Consider the following 14,165-nt stretch of genomic DNA (forward strand, 5'->3'; position numbering starts at 1 on the left):
ATGACGCAAACTTTATTTAGAAAAAGAAGTTTCAAGATTTCATGACAGATCGGTCTACACCATAACCATGTGTCTGCATCATCACAACATGAAGTATAAAGATATTATTATTATTATCATTATTATTTTTATTCAGTATTGTTATTGTTGTTATTATTATTATTATTATTATTATCATTATTATTTTTATTCAGTATTGTTATTGTTGTTATTATTATTATTATTATTATTACATCAAATTATGTAAATATTATAGCATTTTGTAAAGCTTAGCTCTAGTTTTTGTCACAATAAACACTCCTCATTATTATTATTATTATTATTATTATTATTATTATTATTATTATTATTATTATACCTCTTTGAGGGATTCAAGCCTGATGGGCACTCGCTAAAAGATACAAAAGATACTTTGATGGGTAAAAACGATCTGCCCTGAAAAAAAAAAAAAAAAAAAAAAAAATTTGAGGACAAATTCCCAATTTCCACCCTTAAAAATAAATCCTCGTTCCTTTCAAATAGAAGTCCCAGCTTTCCCCAGGGTTTGGACTGCTTCTGGGCAAAGGTATTGGTTCAACAATTTTATCTTTTAGTTCATGCTTCCCACAGTATTTAACTTTCCGCAGCTACAACATTTCACAACAAACAACAACAAAATAAAAGCGTGTTGGTTCCACAGAACTGAATCTAGATGCACAATAGTTTTGGTGGCCAAAGGATCGGGAACTCGAGGGAACAGCCCATTAAATAATGACTTGTTTTTCCAAAATCAGCAAAGCAACTAGAAGAACTGGAAAAGATAATTTACAGTTAGTTTCCGGTTCAGCGTTGGATATGCTAGTTTGATGGGGGGCTGGGTTTGATGTTGATTTGCGCAGTATTAGACTTACATTTTAAATCAGGCCTTTGCACAAATATCATGTAAAATCGCCTAAATATCTCTCCGGAAATTCTCAAAAATCCGCTAAATATCACATAAAATTTTCTAAATATTTTGAAAAGCCCCCTAAATATCTCTTATTTGTGTCTTAAAAGCACACCAATTCCGAATCACTGAGGCTAAAATTCTCAAAATTTTCTTGCAGTAGCCGAGCAGGAGTTGAGGAAGAACATTCAGGCTTTTCAATGTTACCAGCATCCGCCATTTTGAAAAATTGCTACTTTAACTTATAGTGATATAAAGTACATTTTTCGAGAAGAAAACGGTGAACTGGATTGTTTCTGGCATAGAACTGTGAATTACGAGAAATAGCTAAATTTTCTAAACATCTCGGAAACTTCTAAATATCCTAAAAAAAATCCGGGTATTTGTGGAAAGGCCCATCTTGGTTACTTTGTCACGCATGGTATTAATTAGCGATGCGACAAGTATTGTTTACATGTAGCAGCGTGTGTGGACGAGCAAACATGGAGACTCCCAAGCACTACTACATTCTGAAAGAGGTGGAACCGCCTTCTAACAAGCCTAACTACATTGCTATAGCAGTTGCTGCAGTGTTGTGCCTCCTAGGACTTATTCTTGTCATAACTGGAGGCGCATTGCTCTCCAAAGCCAGGGATTGCACTGTCGGGTCGACAGCTCCACTCGAGAAATCGGCACCTTGCGACTATTCCGATGAAGCTCAGCGCGTGGAATTGGACATGTTTCTTGTAAAAGTGAAAACAACGTATTACAAAATGAATCCTAATAACGTGGTTCACGATCCTGATTCGACGCCCACCATCATTCGCCAGAATTTCAGTCCGTACAACGCGCATCCAGACGCCATTCGTAACAGGACAGAGGCTGCTCGGGCGCTCTACCGCGAGGCTAAAGATCTTGATCAGAAGGCGGACAGCACGAAAATGAAACCGCGCGAAGTCAAAGCAATAGCCCAAGTCAAGCATTTTCTACAAAGCAACTTTGGCGCGCCATATGATGAGAATTACTACGCCGGTGACTGGATGCTGGGGCCAAATAAGTTCTGCTGGCAGCCGATATGCGCAGTTGGGAACGATATCAAATCTCATTTTACATACAAAAGTTGGGGAATCCAACCCAAGACAGTGGACGACGTTAACTTTGTTATAGATCACCTGAAACGTTTAAATGATTCTTTGATGCAATACATTGAAAATGTCAAGTATGGTGTTAAAGCGGGGTTTGTTCGTCCAGAGGAAGATTGCCAAGATGGATTGTATTCCATTCAACGCACGTATTTCAACGTTTCACAGCAGGGACCTCTGGGTATGTGTATATAATTGACCCTTACAAATTGTGCTCGTTTTCCCTGCTCAGTCACAATCACCGGTGATTTTGGATTTGTGTTTGATGAAAACTCGTTTTCGTGACGGATTAGTATGGACGTTAGGCCTGACCGTAGAAAGCTCCGTTTTCAAATTTATCCGGCGTAGTGTTAACAAGGCCTGAAAGATAAGGTGTTTGCCTACATTCAAGCGTAACCTATATTGAAATTTGCCTTATTTCCCGACGTAGCAAGGAAATGGAGTCAACAAGGGACGTCTGCATGTTCAATATTTCATATAAGCTCTTATTGTACGACGGCGAGCTTCCACGGGTGAAATAGTTTATTCGCTGAGATAACTTGCAGACTCAAGTTCTCTGGCGAATTATTTTGCTCGTGAAATTTGAAGCCCGGCAGTTGCGCTTAATCGCTGGAAATCTTGTTTTATAAGTTTTGTAAGTCTTCTTTGGATTGCGTGATTGTGAATGTATCGGGAGGGGAGACGGGGCGCGGCTTAATTATCGATAAATGTGGAACAGAGGAATGGAGAAGGGGGCTGTAAAACACACTGACTACTGAATAAGCTGGTGGATTTATACTACACAGACACGGACACGGAGATCCGTTAATGAATTTCAAGTAATCATAACAGAAGTAAACCAGTATGACTTGATAACTGAATCTGCATTCGAAAATGGCGACAAGATGGCGCTAAAACCTGATTTACTAGCGTTTATGTTAAAAAAAGAAATAAAAAAAAAAGATAAATAAACGGGTAGCAGACAATGAGAATCTGACACGAGAGATTAAGCAGTCAAATGATGCTTGAGATGGATGAATGCTAGGCTTATCAGTTGGAAGACTCCCAGTATGATTCTACTTTGAAGGTTCGATCACTTTTTAAATCAATATGTAGATTTTGATTTTCCTTCCAATTGTCAAAATTCTCGCACGCCGGATTACGTATCTGTGGTGTCGGGGGGTGTTACTTGCGAAAGAGAATACATGGGGAGGGTGGGTAATCTATTACAGATGCAGGAGCTTGAATCATGCAGACTTGTACTAAAAGATATAATTATTTTGCTCGTAATTTCTCTTGGAGAGATTTCAGTCAATTATTGCTAGGCAGAGCTATTTATCGAAAACAAAACAGGCTAAACTCGCGTTAAAGAGCGCAGAAAATAAGAAAATGGCATGAGAGACGAATGTTAAAGATATTCTATTAGTGGACGATATGCACCATACCTTATTACAGAAAAGTAACCCAACAGAAAATTGACAATTGAAGATTGAAGTTAACCCGATTTTAAAACATGGACAACGTTTTCGTGTTTTCGCAGGAGTTTTAAACGAATCATACACGCAAGAAATGCTGGATCCAAAATGGCTGGCTAACCTCCAGAAAGATGCTGCCGAGGCGTGGGAGAGAGACCATAAGGAAACCGTGCGAACATCCATAAACGAAGCCCTAGTTGAGTACGTGGGTAAACCGCTGGACAGTTTGCTGAACTACCTGGAGTTCAACCATTCCCAGTACTGCGTGCCCAGTAACATCTCCAGTGGCTTGGCAACTCTACCTCTGGAGTATATTTATAAAAACGGCAAGAATACAGGAGTTAAAACGACTGGAAAACTTCCGAACGGGGAGCCTTTAAGTGGAAAGAAAGCCTATGAAATGATCCTGCCCTACTTCACAACCAATCAGATGACACCAGATCAGGTCTTTTCCCTGGGACATGAAATGTTGAATAAGCTTTATCCGAGAGCTGTTGAAATCGCCAAGAAAATCACAGGCAAGCAGGATGAAGCCCAGGCAGTCGATGAGTTCAAGAAGCGTTTAGAAGATCAGAGTATGTTTTTTAACGACGAGAAGATCCCAGAAAACGAGAGCAACAAAGATGCATTCGCGAAGTGTACCAGTATGGAGCAGGCGAAGATTTACTGTCCTAAGCGGTACAAAGCGATGTTGACGTGGTTTGAATATGTCAATAGTAAGTATACTTTAAAATTAAACAGCATTAAACTATTATTGTACGTGGTGTTAATTCTCGTTTTGAATTGCTAAAACTGAATTACTGGTAGCTGTTGTGTTTTGGGGGGTAAATCTTTCCATTGAGTGGAAACAAGTCATTTGAAACCTGTTTAAAACCTAAGAAAAGTTTTGTACCTGGAGCAGCTATGCATAGCACCCGCAATTGTCAGTCACAGATTCCAAGTCTAGAAGAGGTCCTCAGTGAATTGGCTGCAGGGGTGGAGAACGTCAGGAAATGCCTGTAAGATTGAAAGGCAAGGCAAGTTTAAATCGCAATTCGAGAGTACGCTTTGCCGTGCAATGTGGAATCTGAGCAAATGTCACCGCAACGGAATGCGAAAAATAAACTCAACGAAAGTTAAAATTACTAATAGTTACCTATAAAAAGCATGGCATGTTAAGATTTAATTCAAAGTGATAATTTGATTACCTTAGAGTTCAGTATTAAAAACAAGCTCAAGTTATTTTATAGACGTTTTTCTGAAATGTCAAAGACCACATTGCTGATACCTTCACAGTCAAAGCTGTGCCGAACTTGCCCCCAGCCCTTCTTTTGTTCAAATCCAAGATGATAAATACCCCATCTTGGATCTGAATCCGTGAAAGACCAGGGATAAGACTGCATATGCACATTTGTGCGACAGTCAAGCGAGGTAACTGATAATTATGTCACATGACCTTTTGCCGTTTCTTTTTTGAAATAGCTGTCTTGAGTGATCTTGCTCCGAAGACCAATCACATGTTTCATTTCACTGGTAAGCACCAAAGCACTCCTAATTGTCCAGTCCAGCTGGTCGCCAATTTCAACCCGGGGACTGGTTCCCAGAGCTTCCGAACCAGTGATAAAGATTGCACCAAACCTGCGAAGTACAGGTTACCGTTCTATTTGAAAGATATGGGACCAAGATACAATGCCATCTCGGTGGGTGCACACGAAGCAAGGCCTGGGCACCACACACAGGTACGTCATCTAGGACAATTTAGTTGCTGTTGTTGTTGTTTACTACATATTCACATTTTAAAGTTAATAGGCTGCATTGCTCACAGGTTACTCAAAATAACAGTAGCTAGGTAAACATGGATGTCACTCGTAAGGTTCCAATTCTTCGTTTGACGCAATCAGAAATGATTCAACTACGAACGTAACTCGCTCTTGCCGTGTTTTAACTGCAGAAATTTTTAGGAGTAATGTTTGTATTTCGAGTCTGACGCCCTGAATACTTGGAGACAATAAAGAGACAATAAGATTAGACAATAATATTATTCACTAACTTAAAAACTACTTTTGACACTGATCTAAAATAAAAGCATTTTCGGCACACTTTCTGTTGCCTTCGTCTTGAAACAGTGTCACTACATGCATGTTCAGTTCTTATTCACCCCTGGTCCCCTAGGATACTGCCAGGGGTAAATAAACTTGCGGGCAATACTTATTTATGTTCGTTAACGGGGTTGCGGTCTTTAATGGGATGCCTTGAGCTTCCAAGAGATATCTTCCAACAGATATCATTCATTGCGCAACAATTGCTTATAACCATTTCTCCACACCCGCAGTTAACAGAAATATTCGCCAATGTCTGTACAGATCGTTTCCTAGTCTGTTATGCTTGCTTTTCGTCTTCTCTTCTTAATAGGCGCAGGGATTTAAAGAGTTGTTTGGTGACACCTGTGGAGGTGTTATGGGTTGGTTGAACGGCGCTTCGTACTACACCGCGTTCACAGAAGGCTGGGCACTATATGCAGAGAATCCGCTGATCGCTGAAGAGACAGACACTTATGACAACGACCCACTGCAGCTTTATGGAATGCTGAAATGGCAAATATGGCGGGCATTGCGTTTAATGATGGATACTGGACTTCATTACAAAGGTTTGCTGCAATGTTTCCGAGTTCTAACAGCAATATCAGGTCTTGGTTGTTTAAAGAGTGCATGACGCTTTCAACAGAATAGGTCACGACCCAGAGGATCACTGCTGACAACAACAGCAACGCTATCCGCTTGATAGCGATTTAATTGGTCGCCAGAACATAGGCCGCAGACAAGTCTACTATTATAGTGCCACAGTAATTCTCAAAAATTTACTTTTGATCTCTCTTTCCAGGAATGAAGCGATGGGAAGCCTTGAAGCTCTTCGCCGAAAAGGCCTGGGACAAAACCGACAAGGCCGTGAAAGATGTCACTCGTTACCAGAGCGATCCCGGTCAGGCCACCGCGTACATGATTGGTCAGTTGAGGATCTGGCACGTGCGCAACGAAACGAAGGCGAAGATTGAAGAAAATAAAAAGAAATTCAGCGAAAAAGATTTTCACTACCAAGTCCTGTCCCAGGGGTCTTCGCCATTGAGTTACATGGAAAGTCATCTAAACAAGTTTGCTGATTGTGTCATCAAGCCAGACTCCGATGGTTGCGAATACATCACAGGGGACCCAGGTGATGCGGCTTCTAAAAAAATGGATTTGAATGCTAAGAAACCCGCTAAACCATTTCAACCACGTCCATATCATGAACACTATGAGTAGATGGACTGGTGCGATTAAGAAATCCACCCTAAGAGAAACAGTTATAAGAACATAGCCTTTGAAATTTTATAGCTTTATTTTTACCTAGTTATAATCTTGTAACTAAACTGACGTAACACATTTTTCTACCATTTGATTTGATTATTTTGCAAAATTCAACTATGTTTTGACTTTGTTTGTACAAATAGAGTCTCCTGCGCAGACGCTCTTTGGGCTCGTCACGCAATCTCCCTCCATTTCGTAACGAACCAAGAGAGCGTCTGCATAGGAGGCTAGCATAAATAGAGCCTGAAAATTCCACCCCTAAGTACAGTAGAAGCCATCTTGGAAACTTCTTGATGCAGACCCATGGTTAACACGAACAGTTCACGTGGTCCTTGAAATCACGTTTCTCTCCGTAGAACCAGGTTCGGCTTTAAAGAAGTGAATGTGCGGATATATTTCGTACCTGCCTTTGAAAACAAATCCTGTAGTATTTTAAATTCTACCTCTAATCATGGCATTACTAAGTTTTCACGACTGGATGCATATCTGGATTCGGGATATATGGAGCACACATTTTTGTAATTTTCCCTAAGTCTGACCTGTCCTGTAAACACACTCTATTAAACACACTCTTAGCCAAGTACTTCGTACATATCGATCGTTCTATCACAATTATCTCACTGCATTTGGTGACAGAGCAAAGTACATAGATTATAGGCAGGTTTGAGGTTGAGAGTATTTTTATACCTATTTTTGTTGCTTCTACAGAAAATTCATGAGATTAATTAAAACACGTACGAGAAATCAGCATTAAAGAGAATGATAAAAAAAAGAAAGCTTTGTTATTTTGAAGATTACAGAAGACGTTTTGCTCTTAGCGAGACATTTCGAAAGACGAAAGCGAAATAAATATTTATGTTTATCTGGGGTATTTCGCTCTTGTTCAGAACACTCGTACCCTTGGGCAAAGGGGGAAGGACGCTCCAATTTCTATTCTCTGGGGTATAAAAAGGAGTTGAGGCCAGTTACATCAGTCTGCTCCGAGCCAACTGTTGTATGTAACTGCAATGTAATGTATATATGTAACTGTTCCATATCACCAGAGCGCACCCCATTGTGTGTCGCAGGTATTCACTAAGTATTTCTACTCTCCCCTACACCCACTTCAGGGTCACTCCCTAGAACTGAATGGGTACCCTTTACACACACTGCGAGAGTAAAGCGTCTACCCTAATAACAACACGCAATGAACCCGGACAGGTCTCGAACCCAGACGGCTCGGTCCAAGAACGGTTGGAGTGATCAAGCATAGATTACAGGGCTAGCAAATTATAACACTACAGGACACCGTTTGCAAGAAAGAATTGCTAGCAACGAGAGCTCTGACGCTTTTCTTTTGCTCTCGAAACTCCCGCCGGCATCATACTACTCGATAGACACACACTAATCAGGGATTAGATCTTTGATGGAAGAAAACAAATGTATGGCAAACAGAAACTACCCATAACTTGAGCCGTAACCAGTATATCATGTCTTTCCATCGAGGGGCATAGATTCAAAACATTTCCCCAATCAATAGTCAATAGTTTGCGCTTTTTTTATCTTTCTTTTCTCTTTGGACTAAACTTATAATTTCGAAGGAAGTAAAGATTTTTTAAAACGCCTATTAGGCATTTAAAGTTGCAAAATATGTTTCGATTGTAAAATATTTATCGTAAGTTACAAAATAGTGCAAATAAAATATATGTTTATGAAGTGTACAAAAAACTATGAATACTAATATTTAGAGGTATGTAATTGATGCAATACTAATTAATATCATGCGCTAATGTATAGTCGATTAATAACCAATTACACAGATTCAACTGAAAACGGCAGTGGGGTAAAAAACACTGTGTGAGCTTATTAAACTACGGAAAACCACCTACTCCTATAAATGTTTAAAATGAAATCGTATCAGCTACAGAGAAAGACATACGGGGATTAGTTAAGACAGGTTTCCCAAAGAGGCAGCCTTAATCAGCAAGAAATGTCAAAATGTGGGTGGCGTTCTGTTTGTAGATTGTCTTTTCGTTTGCGTTCTGTTTTGTTTCACCACAATAATTATTTGATGCCAATTAACGTAATTGTGTTTTTTCCTATAATTAAGGTGACTGTTGACGATTCTCGATTACACAAAGACATCAATAGGTCCGAGGAACAAACCGAAAATAAAGTATACCAGCTTTTCTATAAATTTAGTTCGGAAAATTATAAACAACAGCAGTCTAGAAAGGGTCTTTAAACAGCAATGAACTAATACAAACTAAAAATTCAAAAGTTTCTTATTACTAGCAGGGGGCTAATCCGATGGCTTCCTTATTGTTCTTTTCAACAACAAATTTACCGTAAACAATGTAAACAATGTCCTTGACTCAGACTTCGGAAGTGTCAATGGAGGTTTTCTCACTTCCATCACCTGTCTTGAAGCCAAGTGTTAATTGCCTTTGTCGGAGGTAAATAGAGCAGTAAATAGTGTGAATAACTCAATTAGAAGTCCTTTCTTGCTTTGCAAAGCAGTTCGATATTGGCAGCATTTCCAATCACTGATTATCTTGAGCGGCTTATTCTACGGAAATACGCTCGTCTCTAAATCAGCGCATGTCTGTGAATTAGACCTTCAAATTTGCGGAACGTTTGTGGACAATCAGTGACGACGGAAAGGATATAAGGACAAATTATATCCGAAACACAGAGACAATTTACAAACACTGAAGTTTGCCAAACAAAGGTGTTTTCACACGCAGTATGAAAAAATACACAAGAAATTAGCAAAACAAATTCAAACTGTGCACTAAACTTTTGCTGGGATCACACAAATCAAAAAAAAAAAAAAAAAAAAACCTCTTTCAAGGGAACTGCAAGAGCACAGAAGCCATTATTTACCGTTTCGAGAAAGTGGCGTCGTCGTATGTCACTAGAAATACAAACTGAATAAACGGTGCAATTTAGTCCCGAAAACAAGCAAGTTCCAGTAATAGTGCTCCGCAGTCAATACTTTTCGTCTAGGTCGCAGAATCCGGCAGTCAAGGAAAAGGACCGTTTGGTACAACGTAACAGAACATCTATATCTGCTTTACGAGTATAACATCAACTTTTTTGGCCTAAACATGAAGAAGGAAGACGTTTATTTATTATATCTATTTGCAAAGAAGACGAAAAATAGGTTCAAACAGTCGATCCCAGACTACAGCCGTTCCTCAGTTATAAACCATATGATGAGATGCTTTTGACTAAGGTCAATATGTTTTAGTAAAGGTTTGTGCAAATATCTAAATCTTTCGTTTCTTCTTCAGTGTTTAACTGAAGAGGAAGGCAGATAGAACTAAATGTTTCCTCGGCTCTGCTTGCTTCCTTCGGGAAAAAAGTGAGCGCAAAGAGATGAAACTTTGAGTGCACTGGTAAAACTTCGTAAACTCAGACCCGTATTTGTCCCGACCAGTATATTTAGCTCTCTTTATCATGACCAATATTAAGAAAATCGCGAAACCAGAAAACTCACAGCCTCTTGGTAGACATACCTGGGGAAAATTTCGAAGATCGAATTAAGCGACACATCGAATGTTAGCGCCATTGTAAGAACAGAATTATGTAGCTCAACTTGTGAATCAGCCTGCATACTAAGCAACTAGAAAAAAGAAAAACATGTTTGTTTTCCATCGTTCCCAAAAACATCGGAGTGATAGTAATGCAAAATTTCAAATTGTGAAAAAACTACATAGAAAAAAGAAAAAGTTCCGTTGATGATCTCCGACGCAGCCACCTGATTGCTGCTAAAAGAGTGCGTCCCCGGCCAAAGGAACAGAAACAATAAACTTTCAAATCATAAATCTTTGCGTTACATTCGAAATCTTTGACAGTTTGTCGAAATACTGCTTTAGGGTTGAAGGAAACACTTGCAAATATCATTGACTTTTTTCTTCAGTTTTTTATTAAAACGACTTTCAAAGGTTTCGCACTTATTTAAGAAAGGTGAGATATATACTTCTTGTTGTAAACGTTTTTTATTGGATTCTTTGTAATGGCGTGGACATTTGAGGATCAGATGAAGAATGGAAAACACATGAAACACGCCTTCCTTCTGTTTCAGAATAAGCACCTTTGAAAAGTTACACAAAAAGGTTAAGTGCCCATACGTCTTTTCCCTTGGATGCAGCAAAAATAGGTTATTTTACCCAACGTGGCCATTGTGTTTTCGCTCCATGGCGCATTTGGTATGTTTTATAATATCCCGCTGTGCAGGCAGTGCGTTAAATCCATCAAGGCAGATTCATGCATTTCACAGCGCGAGAATACAATACAAAAATCTGCTAAAAACAAATCGAATTAGTGCGCGAGGAATCAAAAAACATCTAATCAAAAAATGGCATCTTAATTATATTCACTGAAGGTTCTATTTCAAATGACAAAGTTTATGACTTCAAACTAAAACGGTGCACCATGCTCTGCTGAAGCAAAGAACAAACATTCTATAGCAAAACACGAAATTGCAAGAAGAATAAACTAACAAAATCGTCTTAATGACTTTTTCCTGAAGTTAGTTTCTCTAATGACCATTCCTACCGGCTTAAATTTCAAGCTCGTGGACGAATTAAACACAAATTACGCAAAGTTCATTAGACCCTTTCCGCCCAAACTTCATTATGCCGTGCGAATTAGAGATATCCGCCGAAACGGACTGTGATCCGTGCCGCCAATTTTGTACTTCTGAAAGAATGGAAATATAAAACGGCTTTTCGTTAAGTTTGTGTGATCAATAATAGCACAATACTAATTTTCGGCTACGATTGTAATTCCTTTATTCATATTTCTTTTTAATAACCCGGTGCTAAGTCGCAATTAGGCGATTAATTGTACTATTTATTACTTTCTTTCATTACCGTCTTTCATGTGCCCCATTGGCAAAGGGAAATGGGCGTCCACAGTTCAAAATGGCATTGAGTTTTGACAGAGCAAACCACAAACTTCACTAAACTTCAAACACTCCTCCCGTTTGCAAACGACAATTCATAAAACTCAGAGATTAAAGACATTTATACTTTTACCCCAAATTTGATCGATCATGGGTAACCTCTATATCTTTAGGTAAATACACACGCAATGTCTGTTGAATCAGAAAAACGGTTTATTTCGGATAGGAAAAACAGTGGCTTTACGTGAAGGCAGACAGTTGCAGTTTCCTTATTAAAGATTTATAGCGAAAGTTGTTTTTACTAGATCGCTACTACTGAAAAAACGAACTGAAAGCGACGGAAGAAATATCTTGTACGTCGCTTGTATTACTTAAGATAATAATTTTAAATTCCTTTTTAGTACACCATATACATGTATGCACGGGTTATGTAACATGTAATGTCAGGCTAAAATCGAACTTTGCCGTGATAAAGTAAACGAAGTCTAGAACTATTTTTAAGCTTTGACGAGATTTTGTTGTAAGACACTCCGCCAACTGAGTTATGAACCTTCGCAAAGATTTTCTAAAATAACCTGACGCCGATGATGAGTGAAGGATAATTTCAACACGGTAGAACAACAAAAAATGTGCAGCAACCAAAAACTTGTGGGCAGCTTAAAAAAAAAAAGGTCTACAGGTATGACTATCGAAAAGCAAGAAGGCCTGCGTGGCCATATTTTAAATTTTGTACGTACTTGGTATAGATTGTTTGGGTTTCAGACCAGAGTCAGCACAAGATAAGGGCAAGGTAATGCCTGATATAATTTTAAGCCACAGAAAGAATTAGCACACAAGAAAAACTTGAAATTGAAATTTTATTTATTTTCCAGCTTAACTATCTTTCTAAAAGGACGATTACCTTCACGGCATAGACAGGTTTTGTTGTTTGCCTTCACGACAAAACGATAGCATGAAACTGAAATCAAACTGCACTATATTTCTTTAAAAATTTTCAGTTACAGTCTATAATTTTAAAATCCGAAAAGAACACCTTATAACCTACACAATTCATTAAGTCCAGCCAGTTTTTAGCGTCAGTGCCATTGGCAACTGTACGAAAACCAACCCTCATATTTCTGAACTGGGTAACTTGGAAATTATTATTTTCATCAAATTAACAGGACGTCAAATTGAAGACAAGATAAGAATCAACCCTTCCGATAAGCCATTTAAAAAATTACGTTTGTACTGATTTCTAGACGTGAAAGACACCAGAGACAGTGAACGCAGTAATATCGCCGTAATATGGACCACATTTGAATTTCTAAGAAAGGCGCTTGTTATGCGTTTGGGAACTGTGCCCTTGTCGTAACATTTCTATTTCATCATTTTTGCACGTTTTGAAGTGCGAAATTTTCATTTAGCGCATGGAAGCAGCCTCGATTGGCCAAGAAAATATGACACAAATTCTACAAACGCTACATTCTAATGGATTCAGTGCAAACGAAATTAAAAAAGAAAAACGAAAATGCAACAAATTTGTTTGTTTGTATGACACTCACGACTTTTATCTAGACATACGATCAGTTAAGGTGGCAAAGCCAAAGGATATCTATTCAAGTCGTTAGTTTCATGACGTCTTCCCGCTTTCTGAAAAGCGTGGTTTTTACCACCATCATTATCTACAAGAGCTTTCTGGTTTTAGCACACGCGCGAACGCTTAAGACGGGCTAGGGAGGCATTTATTTACCTAACATGAAAAACAGAATAACTAAAAACCGCCGTGAGATTTCAAAACGACTGTAGAAGTTCTCGAACGCACTTCTTAGCTCAGTTCGCTTGTTTACGACACTAGCAATCTCACCATTTAGCAAAGGACGGTTGTGACAATCTATCTCCACCGTTTGAGACCTATGATAAGATAAATTGTTTTCCGTGACTTCTCTGATACAGAAGGTAAATTTGCATGTTTTGAAATTCCTAGTATTTAGAAAAAAGTACATCTAAAATTAAAATCCGTCCGTGGACTTGATCTGCGAATGATATTCTTACACTAAAGAAATTAAAAATGTTGTTTTGAACTTCGTCGCCGTATTTAATGCGCCTTACGCGATTTTTGAAAGAAACAAAGTGTTATTAGAATTAAGCACGAATATCAACACTTCGTGTAATTTATTTCATTTATAAAAGTAGTATAATATAGGTTTTCGTGTATATTCAAAATAAACCATCAACCAAACTGTATTCTAAAACTTAAACTAAGAGATAGAAGAACAGTAGTGCTAATGAATGAATGCATCATCAGAAAATCGTCGAATATTTTAACGATAGAAAAATGCACCAAAGGAATATGCACGGTGGTGGATAGCGTCAGATCAGAGTTAGCTATCAAGATTTTTAGAGTCCTTAATCTTAGCAACTGAAATAAACCTGATACATCCACCGTGAATGAGACAAGTGGCATAACTC

The 14,165-nt window shown here is 38.6% G+C and overlaps 1 protein-coding gene across 1 annotated transcript; it reads left to right on the forward strand.

Moving 5' to 3' along the window:
* The first annotated feature begins 1,242 nt into the window (after nt 1-1,242).
* On the forward strand, nt 1,243-8,978 carry LOC145463635 (uncharacterized). The gene is made up of 5 exons (XM_081447396.1): nt 1,243-2,227; nt 3,566-4,216; nt 4,962-5,218; nt 5,892-6,126; nt 6,360-8,978. The coding sequence occupies exons 1-5, from the start codon at nt 1,360-1,362 to the stop codon at nt 6,776-6,778; spliced, it is 2,430 nt and encodes an 809-aa protein (XP_081303522.1). The 5' UTR covers nt 1,243-1,359; the 3' UTR covers nt 6,779-8,978.
* Nucleotides 8,979-14,165: the final 5,187 nt, after the last annotated feature.

Source organism: Orbicella franksi, chromosome 1 (assembly GCF_964199315.1).
Source record: "Orbicella franksi chromosome 1, jaOrbFran1.1, whole genome shotgun sequence".
In the NCBI taxonomy this organism is placed as follows: Eukaryota; Metazoa; Cnidaria; class Anthozoa; order Scleractinia; family Merulinidae; genus Orbicella; species Orbicella franksi.

What these genes read in the sequence shown, in the direction of transcription:
- LOC145463635 (XM_081447396.1), top strand. Translation starts at nt 1,360, where the DNA reads ATGCGACAAGTATTGTTTACATGTAGCAGCGTGTGTGGACGAGCAAAC. An exon ending in GGCCTGGGCACCACACACAG is followed by an intron (nt 5,219 to 5,891) that starts GTACGTCATCTA and finishes TCTTCTTAATAG; the next exon opens with GCGCAGGGATTTAAAGAGTT. An exon ending in TACTGGACTTCATTACAAAG is followed by an intron (nt 6,127 to 6,359) that starts GTTTGCTGCAAT and finishes CTCTCTTTCCAG; the next exon opens with GAATGAAGCGATGGGAAGCC.